This window comes from Portunus trituberculatus, chromosome 32 (assembly GCF_017591435.1).
Source record: "Portunus trituberculatus isolate SZX2019 chromosome 32, ASM1759143v1, whole genome shotgun sequence".
Lineage (NCBI taxonomy): Eukaryota > Metazoa > Arthropoda > Malacostraca > Decapoda > Portunidae > Portunus > Portunus trituberculatus.
The window spans coordinates 6,878,182-6,903,181 of NC_059286.1; the positions used below are offsets into that span (position 1 = coordinate 6,878,182).

General features: G+C 40.9%; 2 protein-coding genes across 2 annotated transcripts in view; both read left to right on the top strand.

The window, feature by feature from the left end:
- LOC123511899 (chaoptin-like) overlaps window positions 1-25,000 on the top strand; it is a 253,361-nt gene that overhangs the window by 127,206 nt on the left and 101,155 nt on the right. The gene's annotated exons all lie outside the window — the stretch shown is intronic.
- Window positions 15,219-25,000, top strand: part of LOC123511942 — a 10,489-nt gene continuing 707 nt past the window's right edge. The window contains exons 1-2 of the mRNA XM_045268050.1: window positions 15,219-15,289; window positions 22,690-23,238. Of these exons, the coding sequence (XP_045123985.1) occupies window positions 15,219-15,289; window positions 22,690-23,238 (620 nt within the window). The remainder of the gene's footprint in view (window positions 15,290-22,689; window positions 23,239-25,000) is intronic.

Below are 25,000 nucleotides of genomic sequence, written 5' to 3' on the forward strand. Positions count from 1 at the left end.
AACATTAATATTCTTCATGATCTAACTTAATTTAACCTTATCTTTTATATCTTTTATATAACACTCTGAATTAACTTAACATTTTCTAGACTAACATTATTCTTCATGATCTCCTAACTTAACCTAACCTTATCTAGGCTAACATTGATATTCTCTATGTTATTCTAACTTAACGTAATCTAGTGACACAAATAACTTTCATAGCACACAAAATTAATCTAGCCTTATCTATACTAACATTAATATTCTTCATAATCTAACTTAACCTAACTTTATCTAGACTAACACTAATAGTCTCCATCACAATCAAACTTAATCTAATCTTGTGACTCGAATATCTTTCATAACACTTTGAATTAATCTAACTTTATCTAGAGTAACATTAGCATCCTCCCTCACATCCTAACTTAACCTTACCTAATTTAGTCTAGGGATTCTGATCGTTTTTCATGACTTTAATCTAATCTTACTCAATATATCATAACTTCAGCGCGTCACAAGATTGCTTTTCTCAACCGTCTCTCTTCTCCACACTTTAACGCACTATAGGAACAAAGAAATGAATCAAGAGTCCTGGTTAGTCTTGCAGAAAGGAAACACCCACCAATGACATGTATGATACTCTTACTGTACAACCTAACTTTTTTTTGTAAGAGGGGACAACTGGTCTAGGGCAACATAAATCGATATAAAAAGATCCACTTGGCTGCCAGTTCCCTTGCAGGTCCGAGGGAATTAGCTAAAAGAATGGGATAAACTTTACATACTTTAAGTTAATCTAACCTAATTAAAAGATTTTCATATATGTACATTTCTTGATATTCTAACTTTCTTTAAACAATTCTAGCTTAATCTTCCTTGACTCTCTAACTTTCCTAACTTGTTTTAACTTCATCATTCCTATTCTAACCTTGGCTCACGTTTTCTAACCTAAATCTTGCTAACTTAACCTAACCTAACCTATGATTCTAACTTTCCTAAATTGTTTTAACTTAATCTTCCCTATTCTAACCTTGGCTCACGTTTCCTTGTTTATGTTTCCCTAACTTAATCTAACTTAAACCTAACTAAACCTACCCAAACCTGACATGATTTAAACTAACTAAACTTGACATAACTTCCCCTAAGCTAACCTAATTGAAAGATTCCCAGATTTCTACATCTCATAATATTCTAACTTTCTTTAACCTATTTTGACTTAATCTTCCCTATTCTAACTTTGGCTAACGTTTCTTAGCCTAAATCTTCTTAACTTAACCTAACCTAACCTACCCTAACTTAACGGTATTTAACTAAACCTAACCTAACTTGATATATTTTGACCTAACCTAACCTAACCTTCCCTTACATAACCGCCCTTAAATATTCCACTTCAAAATAACCCTTAAAAATATTTCCAAGAGAGAGAGAGAGAGAGAGAGAGAGAGAGATTATTTTCCGCAACATAAAGCCGGCAACCCACGAGGCGTCTTCTCAAAAAGGTCGTGTTTCATAGGGTTATTGTGCTAAGCAAGGGCTCTCTGACAGTCTTGCCCTCCCTCCCTCCCTCCTCTCCCGTCCTCCCTCCCTCCTTCCCTCCCTCCCTCACTCCCTCTCTCTCCCTCGCTCCTTCCCTCCTTAGCTCCCTCTCTCCTTCCCTTATTAGCTCCCTCCCTCCCTTTCTCCCCTTCCCTCTCCTCTTTTCTCCCTATCTCCCTCCCTACCTCCCTCCCTTTCTCCCTCCCTCCCTCCCTCCCTCTCTCTCTCTCCCTCCCCAATGATAGCAATAGCAATAACTCCACTAATTCTCCTCAAGTAAGCGCTGTGTGTCTGTGTGTGAAGCCTGAGGTGATGCATGGTGCTTCTGATAACACTCACCACTCTAGGCACCATGTATTTTTAGTCACTTTTAATTTCGTTATTCTTAAGAGCTTTTAGTTAGTTTTTTTAACATATCGTAGCGGCGCCAGATGACCCTTGCTCTCGCGGTGCCTAATGAAAAATCCAATCCTATTCAATCTCTCAGTGTTATGCTCGTATTCAGAAACGCTTTGCTCTCTCATCACATGTAACTTCCAATCAGCCAGTCAGGATTTAACCTCTCCAGTACCATGACGCGTTTCCATATTCATTCTGCTTGTTATTTGATTTTATGCAGCTTCAGAAACTCTTGTGGGGGATTAAAATAGTGAAGACTCCGGCCATTAATCTTCTGACCTCCATAGACCCTTCCTAATGTAAATAAAATGGTCTAATCGTACAGAAATCTCAAGGTAAAGATGTGTCCCAGTACTAGAGAGGTTAAACATTAATACCTTTAGGTCATGCAGTCATCCAAACATGCACTCATAGTTATGCAGTCACACACATACAGTCACAGCCATGCAGCCCACACACACACACACACACACACACACACACACACACACACACACACACACACACACACACACACACACGCTCATACACACACAGTCACAACCATCCAATCACACAGACACACACACTCACACAGTCATGCAGCCACAGCATAACAGCCACATGGTCACGAGTCACAGCCAGGCAATCACACACACAGACACACACTCATACAGTCATCCAGCCACAAACAGTCAAATGGTCACACTTCAAAGATTCATATTAAAAAACGCTGTGTTCTCTCGCTATGACTATTTTTCAAGGCCACAGAGATGATTAGCGGGGTTGTCAAGAGTGTTTCTCCAGTTAATAGTGTAGAAATCTTGTCATTCTGCCACTAAAAACGCGAAAACTTGCTTAAAAACGCTTTATTCCCTCACCAGGACAAATTTCCAATGTCGCAGATATGATTAGAAGGGTTTTCAAGAGTGTTCTGCTAGTTAATAATGTAGAAATCTTATCACTCTGCCACTAGAACCGTAAAAACACCTTAAAAATCTCGTGTAAACCTAAATGAAGCTTTATGAAATAGTGGGGGTAAACCATAGAAGTGTTTGAGAATACGAGACTTATAATGGTGATGAAAATAATAGTGATGAAAATAATGGTGATGAAAGTAATGGTGAAAGTTTTTTTTTTTTTTTTTTGCTTTTGGTGATTTTGGAAAGGTTCAACTATTTTTTTTTCTTGTTTTCTATTTTTTTGTGTTTTATTTTCAGTTTTACTTTATTTTTGACGTTTTTTTGTGAGTTTTCTTTCTTCTTTTTGTATTTTTTATGGTGGTGGTCAGTTATAGTTCTCTCTCTCTCTCTCTCTCTCTCTCTCTCTCTCTCTCTCTCTCTCTCTCTCTCTCTCTCTCTCTCTCTCTCTCTCTCTCTCTCTCTCTCTCTCTCTCTCTCTCTCTCTCACTGTTGTCTCTCTCTCTCTTCCTTGTCCTTGTTTGTGTTAAGTCCACCATCTTGTCTTGTTTCTTCTTCCCCTTTCTTCTTTCTCTTCCTCTTCCATTCTTTCCATCTTGCTGATCTCTTTATTCTGTCATCTTTTTATCTCCTCCATTCTTCTCTGTTTTACCCTCCGTCACTCTCTCTCTCTCTCTCTCTCTCTCTCTCTCTCTCTCTCTCTCTCTCTCTCTCTCTCTCTCTCTCTCTCTCTCTCTCTCTCTCTCTCTCTCTCTCTCTTTTCATTGTGTCATTCCCTCACTTCTCTCATTCCTTCGTCTTATTTCCTTCCCTCCCTCTTTCCTGCCTTCAGCCTTTATCTTCATCTTTCTTTTCTCTCTCTCTCTCTCTCTCTCTCTCTCTCTCTCTCTCTCTCTCTCTCTCTCGCTCTCGCTCCTTCTCTCTGTCTCTATGTACCTCTCTTTCTATTTTCCTTTTCTTCGCTTCCTTTATATTCTAAGCTAAATATCTATCTCTTCCTCCTCCTCCTCCTCCTCCTCCTCCATGCCTTCTTCCTGTGGGCCATAAACTATATTTTCTAAGTATTTTGGTTTAAAAAGGTCGGTGCTTCTCCAAGAATCTTGTTTCCACCATATTTTAACAGCCTTTTCAGATATGAGAGTTCCTTGCGGCTGAGAAGGAGGAGGAAGAAAGGGAGGAGGAGGAGGAGGAGGAGGAGGAGGAGGAGGAGGAGGAGGAGGAGGAATGAAAGGGGAAAGAGGGAAGGACTCTATCGTGACTGGAGATATATTTTCAGGGCTCGTCTTCTCCCTCCCTCTCTCTCTCTCTCTCTCTCTCTCTCTCTCTCTCTCTCTCTCTCTCTCTCTCTCTGCCATTAAGGGGTGGAGTATTAATATCTTTCGCCTCAGTTGGTTAATAAGTGACTGGATGAGTGTGGAGGAGGGATGAGAGTGCTAGGTGGCCTGTGTCTTCCTGGGGAGGAGGAGGAGGAGGAAGAGGAGGAGGAGGAGGAGAGGGAGAAGGGTGGGGGAAGAGGAGGAGGAGGAGGAGGAGGAGGAGGGTGGGGAAGAGGAGGAGGAGGAGAAAAACAAGAGAGAATAGGATAGAAAGATATTACTCTCATGGTCTCTTCCTCTTCTTCCTACTCCTCCTCCTCCTCCTCCTCCTCCTCCTCCTCCTCCTCCTCCTCCTCCTCCTCCTCTTTGTCTTCCGCATCTTTCTCTTCCTTCCTCTTTAATTTTTTACTTCTTTCTTCTCTTTTTCTTATTTTTACACACACACACACACACACACACACACACACACACACACACACACACACACACACACACACACACACACACACACACACACACACACACACACACACACACACACACACACACACTATAATATGATTTTTATTGCTCCTAAGAAAAAATAATTATGATTTTATGGTTTATATTTCATGAGTGGTATTATTCTTATGTAAAATAGTTATAAGTAGGATTATAATTTGTATATATGTATTTGTGTATTTTAGTATATAGGAGTGGATGATAAAGTGAATAGGATCTCTCTCTCTCTCTCTCTCTCTCTCTCTCTCTCTCTCTCTCTCTCTCTCTCTCTCTCTCTCTCTCTCTCTCTCTCTCTCTCTCTCTCTCTCTCTCTCTCTCTCTCTCTCTCTCTCTCTCTCAAGGCACCATCAGAGACATACCATTACACATCCCTTGCTTTCCTGTGCACGTGAAGAGATTGGTTGGTGGGCGGGAGGCAAACACTATCTGGCTCTTCATTGGTTGGGCATTGCGGGGCACTCAACCAATTAGACGCTCCATTGGGACTGAAAAAACCAATCAGATTACGGAAAAATGTTATTAAGGGAACGAGATATGGAAGACTAGAGAGAGAGAGAGAGAGAGAGAGAGAGAGTATATTTCTTTCATCTATTTATTTTTTTCTAGCTAGTGTTACATACATACATAAATACATACATACATACAAACACACATTACATAAGTCATTCATCTATATAAAATTTGTATCGTCTTGAGTGTTTAGATACGATATTCATTAATAAAAACACACAATTGTAATCTCTCTACCAATTAAAATGGAAAAAGATAGACACGAGATTCCAAACAGTTTAATCCCTTCAGTTCTAAGACGCATTTTTACCTTGATTTTTGTGGTATGATTAGACGATTTTATTTGCATAAGGAAGGGTCTATGGAGGTCAAGAGATTAATGGCTAGAGTCTTTACTATTTTAATCCCTACATAATTTCTGAAGCTGTATAAAATCGCTAAAACGCGGCGTGGTCCTGAAAGACTTAAAAAAAAAAAAAAAATGAACTAGCTAAATGTCCTTCTGTATGTGAAATAGCCTTCCTACTGTGATAATCATTTGCTCGCATCAAAAGCACTGTACAAAGAAAATAGTTTGCATAATCACACGGAAAACCAAAAAGAATGCGAGATATTTTTAAGCTACTGAAACATTTATGAGACTTAAGTACAAATATATTTCTGAAAAGGTTGCAAGCTACGGAACTATTTCAGGAGACTTGGCCACAAACACGAGGCTGGAAAGTTACAAGTGGTAATGGAAAAAAAAAAAGCAAAAAAGTGTTTGAAAAAGAGAAGGTTTAAGAGGAAGGGTTCAATATACTAATGTTACAATTTCTGACAATATTCTATGCTTCTGTTAGTGGGTGTTTTGTTGTTGTTATTGTTGCTGCTGCTGTTGTTGTTGTTGTTCTTGTTATTGTTGTTGTTGTTCTTGTTATTGTTGTTATTGTTCTTGTTATTGTTGTTATTGTTGTTGTTGCTGTTGTTATTGTTGCTGTTGTTGTTTTTATTGCTGTTTTTATTACTATTATTATTATTATTATTATTATTATTATTATTATTATCATTATTATTATTGTTGGTGGTGTTCTTGTTGCTGTTCTTCTTGTTGTTATTATTATTGTTATTATACTTGTTGCTGTTGTTGCTGCTGTTCTTCTTTTCATTATCATTGCTGCTGCTGTTCCTCCTGTTATTGTTGTTATTGTTATTGTTATTGCTGTTGGTGTTTCTTGTTGTTCTTGTTGCTGTTATTTATATTGTTGTTGGTGATGGTAGTTTGGGTGGTAGTGGCGGTGGTTTGGGTGGTGATGGTTGGAGTAGTGATATTGTTGTTGCTGTTATTACTATTTTTGTTGTTTTGGATGGTGGTGGTGATTGTGGTGACGTTATTTTTATTGTCATTATTATTGTTGTTGTTGTAAATTTGGGTAGTGGTAGTGGTGGTAGTAGTGTTGGTATTGTTCATGCTGTTCTTATCATTATCACTGTTGTTCGTTCTAGTGATGGCTTTGTTTTTCCCTTCATCCAGTTTCCCTCAGCCTTTTCTCTCCTACATGTAAAGGAATAATTAATAAGTGTGAGTGTGAGTGTTGTGTGAGATAGCATCGGATGGTTAAGACACTCACTCCGCCGCTGCCTTGCAATTCATGATGATTGTAATGACTCTTCCTAGACCGTGATGAAAAGATTGCTCAGATAAAGTGTGTGTGTGTGAGAGAGAGAGAGAGAGAGAGAGAGAGAGAGAGACAGACAGACAGACAGACAGACAGACAGACAGACAGACAGAGAGGGAGAGAGAGAGAGAGAGAGAGAGAGAGAGAGACAGACAGACAGACAGACAGACAGACAGACAGACAGACAGACAGGGAAAAGGAAGATTACTATTTTATTATTATTATTATTATTATCGTTATTATCTGTTGTGTATGTTAATGTATCTTATTATGCGCGTTCCAGTTAATTGAATGCACAATATTCGTAGCTTAGCTCTACAGTGTATGAAGAAAGAAGCTTGATGATGAAGCAATTAAATGTTAACGTCTTCTGTACCATGACGCGTTTTTTTTATTCGTTCTGGTTACTATTTGATGACTTTATACCGCTTCAGAAACTTAAGTGGAGATTTAAACAGTGAAGACTCTGGCCATTAATCTTGTGAGCTCCATAGACCCTTGCCAAATAAAATCGTTTAATCACACCAACAATTCATGATAAAAATGCGTCTCAAAACTGATGAGGGTTAGAGGTAGAAATAGTGAAATAGTGTTATGTTGAAACTGTTACGTTAAACCAATGTTGTTAAGGGCCTGTTAGTGACCAAACTAAGACAAACCGTGCATTAACTCACAACAGGAAAGCAAAACACATCAAAGAAATAAAAAGTGGAAAATAAAACAAAGAAATGAAAATGACAAAAAAAAATGAAAAACAGAAAAGCAAAATAGCCAAAACGTAATAAAATTCAAATGAAAACACATGAAAGAGGTTGAAAGAGAACAAAATATGATAAAACCTTAACTTTTGGCGCACAAATAAAAAGAAATTAGACTATAATGAGAGAGAGAGAGAGAGAGAGAGAGAGAGAGAGAGAGAGAGAGATGGAAAAATAGATTGACAGAGAGAGAAAGAGGGAGATGGAAAAATAGATTGACAGAGAGAGAGAGAGAGAGAGAGAGAGAGAGAGAGAGAGAGAGAGAGAGAAAACAGACAGATAGAGAGGCAAAGAGACAGACAGGCAGACAAACAGAGTATCATCAGGGCGGGATACCTTCCAATCCACTTAGCGGATCTGCAAGCTTTAATGGTTTTCAATACGTAGCAGCAATGACGAGTCTGAGGTGAATGTACGCGGGCCAGACCATTGCAGGGACGAAAGGCAAGGACTGGAGGTGTGAAGCAGTGAAAGTGAGTGCTGGAGAGGCGATTCAAGGTGTCTGTGTGTCTCTGTGCGAGTATAAAGGAAGGCAAAGAGGAAAGGATGCAAGAGTCAGAGAGAGTGGCTATGACTGCAGGTGTGGGACGGTGTTAGGATGTGATGAAAGGTGTGTGTATGTGTAGCCTGCATTCTGATACCCTTTGCTCTCTCACCACTAATATTTTCCAAGGCCGCAGTGCTGATTTGCCGGGTTTTCCAGACAGTTTCGCTATTTAATTATGTAGAAAGCTCTTAACCCCTTCACTACCATGATGTGTTTCCATATTCATTCTGGTGACTATTTGGTGATTTTATACAGCTTCAGAAACATATGTAGGGGATTAAAATAGTGAACACTGGCCATTAACCTTCCTTAGAACCTATGTATTTTGAATTAGAGTCTTTAGAAGAGATAAATTGCTTGGTTTTCAAGATTTCCTCTCTATAGTAATGGTAAAAATGTTAAACTGTCACTAGAACCGTAAAAAAACATCCTTAGAAATCCGTGTACCTTCAACTAGAGCCATTTAAAGAGACGATGTTTCTGGATTTTAATAACAGTAACGAAGAAATATTGTTAAACTGTTAAACTTTCACTATAAACCGCAAAAGCATTCTTAGAAACCAACTGGAGCCTTAGAAGAGATGATTTGCCTGGCTTTCACTAACACTAACGTAGAAATAATGTTAAACTGTCACTAGAACCGTAAAAACATCCTTTAAAACCCTGCATAGCCTCAACTGGAGCCTTTTGGTGGTGGTACAGCGCGGCATTGTTTGGGACGCTGGGTTGTGAATTGGGTGGGTATGAATTAGTAAGTGCTCTTATTGGGTGGGTGTGAATAAATGGATGCCTTTCAATTCCAGTGTACAGGCAGTGATATGTTTGCTTGCGAGTGAAATCCTTGACTGGGGTCGAGAATAGAGTGATGCGCATATGGTCTGGAAATGGAGTAAACTTGGAATGATACGATGAAAGGAAATTATGCAAGGTGTGTGTGTGTGTGTGTGTGTGTGTGTGTGTGTGTGTGTGTGTGTGTGTGTGTGTGTGTGTGTGTGTGTGTGTGTGTGTGTGAGTGAGTGAGTAAGTGCCTTTGGTTAATACTGTTTTACTATTACCTGTGATGTATTTGCCTCTGTGTGAAACCAGTGACGTAAATTAGAAATGCAGGAAATTACGTCTGAAATTAATATGATGCAATTTATATTATGGCATTTAGCTTATACTTGTATCTTTATTTTATCATTATATTCACCCAATACCTGGATATGGGCGAGAGGAAAGAGAACACACAGACACACAAAGGAAGACCAAGCAGTTGTGTTGAGCTGAGTTGAGAGATAAGATAGCAAACACGAATGCTTTCCACCACCAACCTTACCTTGAATACTATGAGGAGGAGGGCAAGGTGAGGAAGTCTCGTTTCACACACACACACACACACACACACACACACACACACACACACACACACACACACACACACACACACACACACACACACACACACACACACAAATAAATAGACAATAAGATAATGAAATAGATAAAAACACTCATGTGGCGATTAAAATAGTGAAGACTCTGTACCATTAATCTTCTGAGCTCCATAGACCCTTCGTAATGTCAATAAAACGGTCTGATCGTACACAAATCTCAAGGTAAAAAATGTATGCCAGTATTAGAACGGTTAAATTAATCGTATACCTTTTGAATTACAGGAAATGGGAATTTGAGAGACAAGAAGAGGAGGAAGAGGAAAGAGAATACGAGAGAGAGAGGGGGGGAGGTGATAGTAAAGGGACTGACACGCCCTCACAAATAATATAAGTGGACGGAGAGACGCAGCGAATAACCGATGTGGCAACAATTTATATGCATTTTCTCCTTTAGCCTTCCCTTTCCTGCCCTCCCTCCTTGTCCCTTGCTGCCCCGCCTCGCCTCGCCCAGCCTCGCCCCGCCCTGACTCTCCTCCCCGCCTCGCTTCTCCCCCGCTCCCTTCCATTTCTTGCTCCCTTTCCTGTCTGTCTTCTATTCTTGTCATCATCATTTCCACGGAAGCTAAAAATTCACCGCCCTTTACGTTTACCCGAAGAATGGAATATAAGAGGAGGAGGAGGAGGAGGAGGAGGAGGAGGAGGAGGAGGAGGAGGAGGAGGAGGAGGAGGAGGAGGGAAAATACCAAGGGAAAAACTGGTGAATACAAAGTGTTTTAATAACAGAATGTGGCTTAACCCTGACATCGGTAGGAGGAAGAAGGAGGAAGAGGAGGAGGAGGAGGAGGAAGAAGGAGGAGGAGGAAGGCATTGGAGTAGCTCGTGCATACGGAAAGATGGGAGGAGGAAAGGAAGAAGAGAGAGAGGAAGGAGTACGTGGAGGGTGACGGCGCCTGGACTTATTCAGAAGAGGGATGGAGGGGAAGAATGAGAGAGAGAGAGAGAGAGAGAGAGAGAGAGAGAGAGAGAGAGAGAGAGAGAGATTCCTTTTCCAGTTTGTTTCATTCATCTCATTTATTTTCTCAAGTCATGAGATATAATGATTGTAAATACTCTCTCTCTCTCTCTCTCTCTCTCTCTCTCTCTCTCTCTCTCTCTCTCTCTCTCTCTCTCTCTCTCTCTCATACACTCATTTATTTATATTCTAGTACACCAAGAAAAAAATTGGAAACATCTTTACTTATTAAGAACGATGACAAAGATGAAAACAAGAGGAATATCAAGAAAATGTTTGGTCGAGTCACTTACTTTATTATCTTGGGCAGGGAAGGTGGAGGAAAACAGAGAGGCGAAAGAGAATAGTGTTGCATTGTTCACGTTTGAGCGATGGGTGTAAAGATGTTTATTTCAGAAAGTGTTTAAAGAAGACATGCATTGATACTGGAGGAGAAAAAGGAGGAGGGGGAGGAGGAGGAGGAGGAGGAGGAGGAGGAGGAGGAGGAGGAGGAGGAGGAGGAGGAGGAGGAGTAGGAGGAGGAGGAGGAGAAGGAGAGGAGGAGGAAGAAAAAGATTAGAATGATGGGAAGGTGAAATACCCTACTTTTTTCTTCGTTTTCCTTCTTCCTCCTCCTCCTCCTCCTCCTCCTCCTCCTCCTCCTCCTTTGTCACCTTTGTCTTCCTGGCATCAAATAATGGACACTAGCTACGTTTCCTCCTTTTTTTCTTTTTGTTATCCTTCTGTTCTCTCTCTCTCTCTCTCTCTCTCTCTCTCTCTCTCTCTCTCTCTCTCTCTCTCTCTCTCTCTCTCTCTCTCTCTCTCTCTCTCTCTCTCTCTCTCTCTCTCTCTCTCTCTCTCTCTCTCTCTCTCTCTCTCATCTCACGGTATCTGAAGTCAATCTTTCCTCGTCCAATACTCGTCTGATATTCTCTCTCTCTCTCTCTCTCTCTCTCTCTCTCTCTCTCTCTCTCTCTCTCTCTCTCTCTCTCTCTCTCTCTCTCTCTCTCTCTCTCTCTCTCTCTCTGCATTATTTCCAACCGAATCTTTCAAAATCTTCACCTTTTTTCTAGACATTAATATCCTTCAACGTTCCTTTATCTATTATCCTTCATCCTCTTATCATTCCCTCTCCGTCTCGCGTCTTATTCTTATCTCCTCTTATCGGTTATCGGATCTCTTCTCTTCTATCCCCTCCCACTGCCAAACCTCCTCCTCTTTCTCTTCTCCCTCTTAGCCTGGAATTCCTAAGAGGGCTGAGGAGTTTGTACCCCCCCTTGAAGTACCCCTCTCCTCGTGCCCTCTTCAGAATGACCAGGCCCTTAACCTCCCCACGAGTCTACAACGCCTTTGCCTCAATGCCATCCCCTCAAAGGCATCACAAGGGCGTATTCACCTCGCTAGATTCAGGGGCTTGTGTCTGTGTGTGTGTCTCGTGCCCTCCCTCTCCCTCTCTCTCTCTCTCTCTCTCTCTCTCTCTCTCTCTCTCTCTCTCTCTCTCTCTCTCTCTCTCTCTCTCTCTCTCTCTCTCTCTCTCTCACAAAGGACACTTACCTAGAGGCCTCACTTCGGTTTTTTTTCGCTCTGTCTTTCTCTTTCTCTTTCTCTGACCTTCTCTAGTTGTGTCGTGGTGTTTGTTAATGTTTAGTTAGTTTTTGTTTTGTTTTATCCATTTTTGGTTTTATTTCTATTTTTTTCACTTGGTTTTTGTTATGTATTTTAGTTCGTTTCTTTTTTTTTTCGTTTCCCGTTGTTGTTTTTTTATCATTGTGTCTATTTTTATTTTTTTTTCAATTTCATGTTATTTTCTGCCTTTTTTCTTTTTTCTCATGTGCTAGAGTTTTTTTCTTTTCTTTTTTTTTTTTTTTTTTTGCCATTTCGTGTCGCAGCATGTACTGTATCTATCTTAATACACCTTCAGTTATTGTCTCACCTTCTCCACTTAGTCTTTTCTGTTTTCTTCTATTTCTTATATATTCAAGATCTCCATTAAAAAAAAAACAATGTCTATTATCTTTCCATTTTCCAGTCTCTCACAACACTCTCCTGTCTCTCCTCACCATCTGTCCGCACCTGAAGCGATCTCTCACACTTTTATAGGTAGTATTTCCCTGACATCTTTACCACATACTTAGGAATCTTCATCCGAGCCTCAGTCTTTCATACCTTCTTACGTCAAACAGTTCCTTCATTCCTACCGGCAATCATTTTCAAACACCTTAACACTCTACTGCTCCGTCACGTCTTAATCTCACCTTTCTTCATTCTCATTACTTCACATAACCTCATCTCCTACGGCTAGTTATTCCCTTTGGACTCATAACATACCTGAGCTTGCCATCTGAATGTCTTGCCTCCCTCCCCGCCACTTCCCACTCCTGCCCCGTGCATTGTACTGGCTGTGGTCGCCGGAGGGTCTCAGTGCCCGTAACACTTGCAGGGTCGTGTCTCGCTAATGCCGCCCTGAAGACTATAGAAAGAGGACGTTAAGAGCGCCCCCAAGAGCAGTTTATGGTACGCTTTGAAGTTTTTACGACCGTAGAAGAATTTAAGGCCGCTGTGATGGATTTCAAGAGACTAAGACGATCTTAAACTCGATGAAAAGAACCTTTAATCTAGAAAAAGTTAAGCCAAAGACGCCGGAAGCTTGTATATGTGTGTGAGGGAGCCGACGGGAGGGAGAGAAGGGGGCGGCGCTTCTGGCTACACCCTCCCTACACCTCCACTACACCCATGACCCCCGAGCATCCAGGAGGGGAGGGAAGCAGCGGTCGCCTTGATGAGAATATTACTGTTTGTATTGCTTGATTGTCCTCCATCCCTGAGGCAGCAAGACGCCCTCAAGACTTGGAAGTAGAAGGGTGAGAGACGCACTTAAAATATTAGTAGGGCGGAGAGAAGGAAGGGGCTCTGAGTTAGTTAAAGACTTGACTGCTTTGAAAAGAGGCGGGAAGGGAATGGAAGAGGAAGAAAGGGGTAGGAATGGGAGGGATAGGGGGGGAAGGGGAGGGCGTGAGAGTTAATTCAGAGGCTCAGGATGAATATGAGATGCTCGTCCAAAGCTCTGGTGAATTAACCTTTGCATCTCCTCGTTTTAAGAGCTAATTTTGCACATTATTACCCGCATCAAAAGAAAACGAACCTTCTCCACCGGAAACTATTTTAATACTGCACTTTTTTTTTTTTTTTTTTTTTGCCAGAACTCTTCCAAAAATTTACTTCACCTTCCCTGAAATTTATCTTATCCCTGCAGGAACTTACATGACGTTTACTGTGAAAAATAATAATCCAGCTTAGAAATTTTCGTAATCCAAGGAGAAAAACTACCCAATCTTTCATAAAATAACCTCTTATACACAGAAATACACACGATATTTACGTATAAGACACAAAAAACCTTCTAGTCACACTTTAACCCCTTCAGTACCAGGACACATTATTACCTTGAGATTTGTGTACAATTAGACCATTTTATTGACATTAGCAAGGGTCTATGGAGGTCAGAAAATTAATGGCCACTGTCTTCACTATTTCAATCTCCCACATGAGTTTCTGAAGCTGTAGAAAATCACCAGACAGTAACCAGAATGAATATGGAAATACGTCATGATACTGAAGGGGTTAAATGCGATCCAAGCTGAAAAACACCGCTTCCTTGCATCACACAGTACTCAAACCCTTAACAGAGTCTGCCTATCCCTTAAAAAGACGTGAATCCTGCCAAGAACACGACGGCGGGCCCAAAACCTACCGAATTTAACCCAAACCACTTCAATCGCACCAAAAGGATTCCCGTTGCACATCAGGACATTGGATCCCCTCCTTTACCCCCACCACCTTGCTCCTTGACCCTTCCTCCCGCCACTACCCCTGTTCCTCACACTATTTTCTCCTATCCTTATATCCCTCTCTCTTATGTTCTTTCTCCCCCACAATCGGGTTCAGATAGCCCTCTCCTCTCTCCCTCTCTCCCGCTCTCCCTTTCTCCATCTCTCTCTATCCTAACCTTTGCTGGATAGGGACATATTGGATGGCTTCTCCCTCACCTCCTCCTTTTATCTCTCCTCCCTCTCCATCCTATTCCTCCTATCCTTCTCTCTCTTGTCAGCCTCTGAGGAGCAGCTGTCGAGTCTGACCTGAGGAGGAGGAGAAGAAGAAGAAGAAGAAGGAAGAGTAGGAGGAGAAGGAGGAGGACTGGCGAGGTTGGGTAGCTCTTGGGATCGCCTCACACACTGATACACGAGAGAACCTTAAGAGAAAACGATATTCCAACAGCTTCGCGGCGTGTAGAAAACGCAGGGAGGGGACGCGGCGGGCCATTGTGATCGTCTCCGTGGAATCGGCGGCTGGTAGTGAGTGCTGGCTGATTTACATAGAAAACAGGACTCACATACGTAACCAAGCGAAGAAAACGCGGCGCCAGGTTACGGCTTTCCAGTGTTGTGAAAGCTTTTTGATCCACTCTCAACATTGGTTTGCGCCATCTTTCGTCTCCCATTGTTACGTTGCTGACACTCACACACACACACGCACACACGCACACAGACACACGAGGAAAGGAAGGATATTGAGACGGATTGAAAAGCATCTTGGTTTGAACTGTTTGTGTTGAATCGCTGGCGTGGAAAAATGTGTCAGTCTGTCTGTGTTGAAAAATGTGTCAGTCTGTGTTGAAAAATGTGTCAGTCTGTGTTGAAAAAATGTGTTAGTCTGTGTTGAAAAAATGTGTTAGTCTGTGTTGAAAAATGTGTCAGTCTGTGTTGAAAAATGTGTCAGTCTGTGTTGAAAAAATGTGTCAGTCTGTGTTGAAAAATGTGTCAGTCTGTGTTGAAAAAATGTGTTAGTCTGTGTTGATATGTTGATGTTTTTTTTTTTCTTATTTGTTTTCTATTTTTTATTTATTTCATTTATTTCATTCATTATTTTTTATTCACTTATCTATTTTCATTATTTATTTCTTTATTCATGTTATTTATTTATTTATTTATTTGTTTACTTATTTTTATTTTGTTTTATTTTTACTTGTTTGTATATTTATTTATTTTATCTTTTTATTTGCTTATTTCTTTATTCATTTTCTTGACATTCTTATTTATTTATTTTTTTCTTTTCTTCCTTCAATTTGGATGGTTTTGGTTTCAAGAATTGTGAGTTATCGAATTTATCTTACTACTACTACTACTACTACTACTACTACCACTACCACTACTACTACTACTACTACTACTACTACTACCACTACTACCTGAATGAAATTGTGAAGTATTAATGAATGACAACCACAAATGTAACTTAACTCAACTCTACACGTAACACTAGAACACACACACACACACACACACACACACACACACACACACACACACACACACACACACACACACACACTTCCCATACCAATAACGTGACAACTAATTACAAGAAGGACAGGAAACTTTAAAAAATCACGGAAATTTAAGTGAAAATATGAACCTGCCAGTTTCCCTGACACGAAGAAAGAGTAAAGGAGAGAACAAGGAAGGAAAGTAGGGGAAAAAAATACCATCTCTTTCTCTCCCTTCATGGTTTTTTCCCTCCTTTCCTGCCACGCTGTCAAATATGTGAAGAGTTAAAGGGATGGAAAATAAGTGAAAAGAGAGAGAGAGAGAGAGAGAGAGAGAGAGTAACTTCAAGGGTGGAGGAAAGTCATATTTATGGAGGTAATGAGAAGGAAGGAGAAATGGAGAGAATGAGTGAGTGAGAGTGGAGGGAAATAATGGAGAGTGGAGGAAATTAAGGAGAAACAACGACAAATGAGAGAAAAAGAGGAGAAAAGACTAAAGATGAGAGAGAGAGAGAGAGAGAGAGAGAGAGAGAGAGAGAGAGAGAGAGAGAGAGAGAGAGAGAGAGAGAGAGAGAGAGAGGAACAGGCTACAATTCTTGACCAAAAAGGTGATACGAAAAAAATAAGTGACATAATTATCCGAAGAAAGCACACACACACACACACACACACACACACACACACACACACACACACACACACACACACACACACACACACACACACACACACACACACTGAGCACTATTAAGGTTCATTATCCCTTTAGAAAGAGCTTGTGTTGCTTCATTTTTCTCTTGTTTATGTCGAGTTAAAATTGCGAAGCGAATCCTGAGAGTTAGTTTGTGAGGCTGAGCACAGGAGGAGGAGGAGGAGGAGGAGGAGGAGGAGGAGGAGGAGGAGGAGAAAGAGGAGGAGGAGGAGGAAGAGGAGCATGAGATAGTGGGAAATGTAGAGGAGGGAACAAAAGGAATGACGTAAGATTATGATGAAACAGAGGAGGAATAAAAAAGGGGAAAAGAATGAAAGGAGGAACAAAGGAAGGAAAGAAGAGGGGAAGGAAAGTGAGGGTAAAGGAGTTCATAAGTTGGGGATGAAGCGGAGACGTAGAGGAAGTGAGGGGAAGTGAGGGGAAAGGAAGGGGATGTGATGAGGAGGCGAAAACACGAGAGAGAGAGAGAGAGAGAGAGAGAGAGAGAGAGAGAGAGAGAGTGTGTGTTGAAGGAGAGGGGAAAGCAAAGAATAAGAAAGAAAAATGTAGTAATAGTAATAATAATATTGATAATAATAAATAATAATAATAATAATAATAATAATAATAATGTAAATATAAATCCATGTTTTTTTTTCTTACAATATTTCGGCACTTAAAGAGATGCTTCTACGAGAGAGAGAGAGAGAGAGAGAGAGAGAGAGAGAGAGAGCTATCATCAACAACTCAAGTCACAACCACAAGAGCAGAAAATAAAAGAAAATCCGCAGGAACCAGAAACGACCTCTCTCTCTCTCTCTCTCTCTCTCTCTCTCTCTCTCTCTCTCTCTCTCTCTCTCTCTCTCTCTCTCTCTCTCTCTCTCTCTCTCTCTCTCTCTCGTACTCTACTGCAACCATATCTCCCTCTCTTCCTCCTCTTCCTCCTCCTCCTCCTCCTCCTCCTCCTCCTCCTCCCTTTCCTTTACCCTTCTCTTTTTCTTTCTTTTCCTTCCTTCATCCTTCTATTATCCATTAAACAAAGCAAGAATAGACTCAAAAAAAAAGGGCAAGAAATTTCGAGAAACTACAGAAACAGGGCATTGAGTCACGAGAAAGTAAGGAATAGAGATATCGAAAGGAGAGAAGGCGGGAAGAGACTGCAGAAGTGAAGTTAAACAAGGCAAGAACAGTCTCAAAAAATGGGCAAGAAGTCTCGAGAAAGTAAGGGGAAATAGAAGTAACGCCAGGGAGGGAAGGCAGGCGAGTAGTGCAGAGTCAGAAGTGAGATGTAAGGCAGGTTGCACAGACTGACTTGTATTGCCTCTCCAACCTGGCGGCAGCACACATCTGGAGTCAGACATCACACCTCCAGTCAGAACACTCGCACACCTTGCCAATGCGAATACAACACAGCCTGGTAACGTGGAAAGCCGCCCTCTCTTCCACCTCCTCTTCCTTCTTCCTACCCTCTCTATCTCTCTCTCTCTACTACTGCTGTTACTGTTAATACTATTGCTGCTGCTACTGTTACTATTGCTGCTACTGCTGTTGTTCTTATTCATTGTGATTGCTGTGTGCGTGGGTGGGTGTGTGATGTTTAAACTACAACTATTACCATTGCGACTACTACTACTACTACTACTACTACTACTACTACTACTACTACTACTACTACTACTACTACTACTACTACCTACTACTACTACTACTACTACTACTACTACTACTACTACTACTACTACTACTACTACTACTACTACTACTACTACTACTACTACTACTACTACATAGTTTATTTTTCGTCGCTTTGACTTGAAAACTATTCTTAAAAAGTCTCCTATTCCAATTACTCTCTCTCTCTCTCTCTCTCTCTCTCTCTCTCTCTCTCTCTCTCTCTCTCTCTCTCTCTCTCTCTCTCTCTCTCTCTCTCTCTCTCTCTCTCTCTCTCTCTCTCTCTCTCTCTCTCTCTCATCCAATCCTCTTCCTGCCTCCTCAAGGTGTCCATTACAATGCAGAAAGGAGCGTCGCGAGTCACCTGGTCTGCTGTGTGTCTACCTAATGAACCTCCTGCACGGTGAATTGTTTGGGGATTTAGTGGTGGTGGTGGTGGTGGTGGTGGTGGTGGTGGTGGTGGTGGTGGTGGTGGTGGTGGTGGTGGTGGTGGTAGTAGTAGTAGTAGTAGTAGTAGTAGTAGTAGTAGGAGGAGTATGAGTTTTGTTAGTTTCATTTTAGATTATTGTTATTGTGATTCTTCTCTTCTCTCTCTCTCTCTCTCTCTCTCTCTCTCTCTCTCTCTCTCTCTCTCTCTCTCTCTCTCTCTCTCTCTCTCTCTCTCTCTCTCTCTCTCTCTCTCTCTCTCTCTCTCTCTCCATGTTTTGTTTCCTAAATGTTTTTTTTTCTTTCTTCTTTCCTCTTCTCTCCTCCTCCTCCTTCTTTTCTTCTTCTTCTTCTTCATAATCCATCCTTATCCTTCTCTACCCTAACATTTCCTCTCCTCTCCTTCCTCTTCTTCCTCTTCTTCTTCTTCTTCTTCTTCTTCTTCTTCTTCTTCTTCTTCTTCTTCTTCTTCATCTCTTTCAGCCTCACAGTAGCATGCTTTCCTCCATCCATCTAACCTTCCTCCTCATCCTTTTCCTCCTCCTCCTCCTCCTCCTCCTCCTCCTCCTCCTCCTCCTCCTCCTCCTCCTCCTCCTCCTCCTCCATCATCCCTCCAGAAAATTACTCCCTTCCTCCCCAACCTTTACCTCCTTTATGCCTCGTCTTCTTCCCCATCATGCATTCCTCCTCCTCCTCCTCCTCCTCCTCCTCCTCCTCCTCCTCCTCCTCCCATTACACAGCAGACATAACCCTTGATAAGCTTGATTGGGAGAGAGAGGGAGCGTAGGAAGCTTATGTAGGGGAGAGAGAGAGAGAGAGAGAGAGAGAGAGAGAGAGAGAGAGAGAGAGAGAGAGAGAGAGAGAGAGAGAGGTGGTGTGTTCATATGGTTAGGTGATGTGTTTTGGGGAGGTAGAAAGGGTTACAGAGAGAGAGAGAGAGAGAGAGAGAGAGAGAGAGAGAGAGAATTAAAGGGAGATGAGGAGAAGGGTGGGTATATTTGGAATGAGGTTAGGTAAGGTTAGGTCATGTGTGTGTGTGTGTGTGTGTGTGTGTGTGTGTGTGTGTGTGTGTGTGTGTGTGTGTGTGTGTGTGTGTGTGTGTGTGTGTGTGTGTGTGTGTGTGTGTGTGTGTGTGTGTGTGTGTGTGTGTGTGTGTTGTATATACAGTAATGGCTTTTTGACAATATATAAAGACTTGTCACTTCAATCATACTCTCTCTCTCTCTCTCTCTCTCTCTCTCTCTCTCTCTCTCTCTCTCTCTCTCTCTCTCTCTCTCTCTCTCTCTCTCTCTCTCTCTCTCTCTCTCTCTCTCTCTCTCTCTCTCTCTCTCTCTCTCTCTCTCTCTCTCTCTCTCTCTCTGTCTCTCTCCTCTCTCTTGTCTCTCATTCTCCTTCTTGCTCTCATTTCCTTCAATAGTGACAGCTTTCCGTATATCGACAGGTATCTTGATATGAGAGAGAGAGAGAGAGAGAGAGAGAGAGAGAGAGAGAGAGAGAGAGAGAGACCCTCACTGACTGATAGACTTTCCTCTCTCTCTCTCTCTCTCTCTCTCTCTCTCTCTCTCTCTCTCTCTCTCTCTCTCTCTCTCTCTCTCTCTCTCTCTCTCTCTCTCTCTCTCTCTCTCTATGATATGTAAGGTCACTTTTCGTTTCTTTTTGTCCCTTTTCCCCCTTTTTTTTCCTCTTACCCTTTGGGAGAGAAGTTACCATTCCAGGAGAAGGAGGAGGAGGAGGAGGAGGAGGAGGAGGAGGAGGAGGAGGAGGAGGAGGAGGAGGAGGAGGAGAAGGAGGAGGTAGAGGAGGAGGAGGAGGAGGAGGAGGAGGAGGAGGAGGAGGAGGAGGAGGAGGAGGAGGAGGCGGCGAGTCTGACCCACACGGGAAATAGAGGCAAGAGATGGTGTGTGTGTGTGTGTGTGTGTGTGTGTGTGTGTGTGTGTGTGTGTGTGTGTGTGTGTGTGTGTGTGTGTGTGTGTGTGTGTGTGTAGCTTATTTTGCAAAGTTCACATACTGTATTTTGTAGAGAGAGAGAGAGAGAGAGAGAGAGAGAGATCATAAACTAGATAGACCAAGAATAGGCAACTACAGTAAACCAACACACACACACACACACACACACACACACTACGTAGTGTAGTGGTTAGCACGCTCGACTCACAATTGAAAGGGCTGGGTTCGAGTCCCGGGGCGGCGAGGCAAATGGGCAAGCCTCTTAATTTGTGAGGTGTGTTCACCTAGCAGTAAATAGGTACGGGATGTAACTGGAGGGGTTGTGGCCTCGCTTTCCCGGTGTGTGGAGTGTGTTGTGGTCTCAGTCCTACCCGAAGATCGGTCTATGAGCTCTGAGCTCGCTCCGTAATGGGGAAGACTGGCTGGGTGACCAGCAGGCGACCGAGGAGGTGAATTACACACACACACACTAACTAACTAACTAACTAAACCTACTAAAAATATACCAAAAGAACCAAAACGTAATGGAAAAACAATAAATACACTTACGATAGCTTCAACAGTAATACCAGACAAACATTTCAATAGCAAAATAACGATGCAGGAAAATTAACATATGTATTTCTTTCTCTTTGCAGGTGAGACAGAAGGGCAAAGCAACACCTGAGATACTGACGAGGTAAAGTGGGAAGGTTTAATATGTTCAATTGTTTACTGATTTTTATTATTTATTTATTAAGAAAAGTAGTCAATATTAATGAACACCACACTTATTTATCATTATTTATCCACATTAACACTATACAAGTCACAACAAACACACAAACATATAAGTAAATTCTACGTTGGAACACCACACTTTTTACCTTATTATGGAAGTCAAACCATCCACACTAACACAATACTAACACTACAAGTCATCAAAAACACACAAACACCAGAATATACCACTTAAATTCTAGTAACAAAACTCTACATAGAAACACACCACTTTGATTTCTCGTTATGGAAGTCATACCATCCACACTAACACCAAACACTACAAGTCACAACAAACACACGAACACAAGAATTAATCAGTAATATTCTAATAGAAGATAATTAACTTCTGCATTGAAAATCCCCACTTCTATTTATGTTATGGAAGTCAAACCACCCACATTAACACCACAAAAACACTACAAGTCACAACAAACACACAAACACAAGAATAAATCCTTAAGAACTCAAATAACAAATCTCTACATTGAAACACCACACATATTTCTCACTTTAGGAAGTCAAACAACCCACAAAAACACCAAACTAACACTACAAGCCACAACAAACACACAAACACAAGAACAAACCCTTAAAAACTCAAATAACAAATCTCTACATTGAAACACCACACATGTTTCTCTCTAAGGAAGTCAAACAACTCACACCGTTTTCCGCCATCCACGATACCGAAGCTCGTGGAAAACTGGAGATATCTAATGTGGGGGGGGGACTTTGAAGAATCGCTTAGGATCTGGCAGTGTTGACTTTCAATTATCAATCATTTTATACGAGTGAAAGGAAAGGCTGAGAGGCTCCGAGTGAGGGGCGCGCTGATAGACTTCCCCTCGATCACGATAGATGGTCTCGCTTTACATTACGTGGGGATGAGATTGATCCCCACTCCCCCACAGAGCTCCTCAAGGCCTTCGTGGGATTGGGTTAAATTTTTTTTTTTTTTTTTTTTTTGACCATTATTATTACCGTTTGTTATTATCATTTTTTTTCTTATTGGAGGTGGAAAGAAATTAATGTTGTGATTTGTTATTGTTCTTGTTTTGATTGATTCATTTTCTTGTTATTGTTCTTGTTTATTCATTCATGTTTTTTGTCATTCTTGTTTTATTTATTCATTTTCTTGTCATTCCTGTTTTAATTCATTCATTTTCTTGTTATTTTGTCTTTATTCATTCATTTTCGTTATTAGTATTATTATTATTACCGTTTATTATTGTTATTATTATTATTATTTTCTTTATTATTGAGGGTGGAAAGAAATTAATGTTGAAATTTGTTATTCGTGTTGTTCTTTTTATTTGTTGTTTTAATTCATTCATTTTCTTTATTATTATTATTTTATTGTTTTATTGTTTTATTTATTTTATTATTTTATTGTAAGGAGCAGTGTGGGAGCAACAGAGGAGTTCTGTGTGAGAGTGGGCCTGCACCAGGGATCTTCTCTGAGCCCATATCTGTTCAACCTACTCATGGATGACAGTATTCAAAATATAAAGGAGGAGGCACCGTGGACTATGTTGTTCGCGGATGACATCGTCTTGGTGGATGAAAGTAGAGATGGTGTGGAGAGAAAGTTGGAGAGATGGCGACGAGCATTGGAGGAGAGAGGTTTGAGAATTAGCAGGGAGAAGACGGAGTATCTGAATTTTAATGGTCGACAGGAGAGTGAAGTATGGATGCAAGATATGAAGTTAAAGGGTGTGAAGGAGTTCAGATACTTGGGCTCTCATATATCAGCGGACGGCAACCTGGATGGAGAGATCATTCACCGTATCCAATCGGGCTGGAAGAATTGGAAAAGAACAACTGGAGTGCTCTGTGACCGAAAAATTAGTGCAAGAGTAAAGGGAAAAGTGTTCAAATCGGTGGTTAGACCTGCCATGTTATATGGTGCGGAGACGTGGCCAATAAAGAAAGCACAGGAGAATAAGTTGGAGGTTGCTGAGATGAGAATGTTAAGGTGGATGCTTGGGGTGACAAGGAGGGATAAAGTGAGAAACAATTTTATAAGAGGAACAGCCAAAGTAACGGAGGTGACAAAGAAAGTACAAGAAAGGAGAATGCGATGGTTCGGTCATATCAAAAGGCGAGAAGAAGGATATGTCGGCAGAAGGATATTGGATATGGAAGTGGAGGGAAGAAGACGACGTGGCAGGCCAAAGAAAAGATGGAAGGATCGTATTGGAGAGGACCTGAGGGAGAGAGGATTGAGTGGAGAGGAGTTTGGGGACAGAGCCTTGTGGAGAAGACTAGTGAGGAACAGCGACCCCATATGAACATGGGAGCAGCTGCAGAAGAAGATTATTATTTTATTGTTGTTATTTTCTTTGTTATTATTGAGGGTGGAAAGAGATTAATGTTCAGACTTGTTATTCTTGTTATTTCTTGTTATTTGTTGTGTTTTAATCCTTTAATTGTCTTTATTATTATTATTGGAGATGGATTTAGTATTATTATCTTCTTTATTATTGTTATTAGAGATGGAAAGAGATTAATGTTGAGACTCGTTATTTGTGTTATTCTTGTTATTTTAGGTGTATTAATCCTTCCATTTTCCTTATCATTATTATTGCAGGTGGATTTTTTTGCTATTTTCTTTATTATTGTTATTGGAGATGGAAAGAAATTAACGTTGAGACCTATTATTCGTGTTATTTTTGTTATTTGTTGTATATTAATCTGTTCACTCATTTCCCACACCTTTCCTCAATCTTTGGTCACGCTCAGACGTATTTTCTTATCGCACAGCCATATTCAAACATTATACTGCCTAAACAAAGCATATTCTATTCTTTTCAATCAACATAGATGTTTAGAATGAGTTCGTGTGTTGTCTTTAGTGCTGTGAATTGCTGTATACCACGTTGAAAGGGTTAATCTTTGTATTTTTCTACTAATTCACGATGTTCAATTTGTACGTGTTTAGGTTTTCATGTGTTAATCCTTTCACTACTATGACGTGTTTCCATATTCATTCTGCTTACTATTTCGTGATTTTTTACACCTTCAGAAATTTACATGGAGGTCAAAATAGTGAAGACTCTGGCCATTAATCTTCTGACCTCCATAAACCCTTCCTAGTGTAAATGAAATCGTCTAATCATCCCCAAAACTCATGATGAAAATGCGTTCCAGCACTAAAGGGGTTAAGAGTGACAAGAACTCGCGTCCCAGAATTCATGTTGTCATTTAGTGTATTATCAACCTGTTATATCTCTCTATCTATTCACTATCTCTTTATCTCGTCGTTGTGATATGTTTCTTCCTTTAACTCAGTACCATGATGCGTTTACAATTCATTCTGCTTACTGTTTGGTGATTTTGTACACCTTCAGAAACTTATGTGGGGGATCAAAATAGGTAAGACTGGCCATTAATCTTCTCACCTCCATAGACCCTTCCTAGTGTAGATAAAATCGTCTAATCATACCCAAAACTCATGATGATAAAAATGCGTTCCTGTACTGGAAAGGTTAAAGGAAATTTGTGTTTATCTATATTTTTTCTATCTGTTTTGCTTATATCTGTTTATTAGTTGGCAAAGTACGTCACAATGTCATCACTGTTTCCATGGCATTTGGTGGAACAGTATTTGGGAAAGTATTTTGAAATCAAGTTTATTTCGAGCTTTTTAAATATTTCCCTGTTGTGAATGTGAGTCAGTATCGTGAAGTGAAGTGAGTCAGTATCGT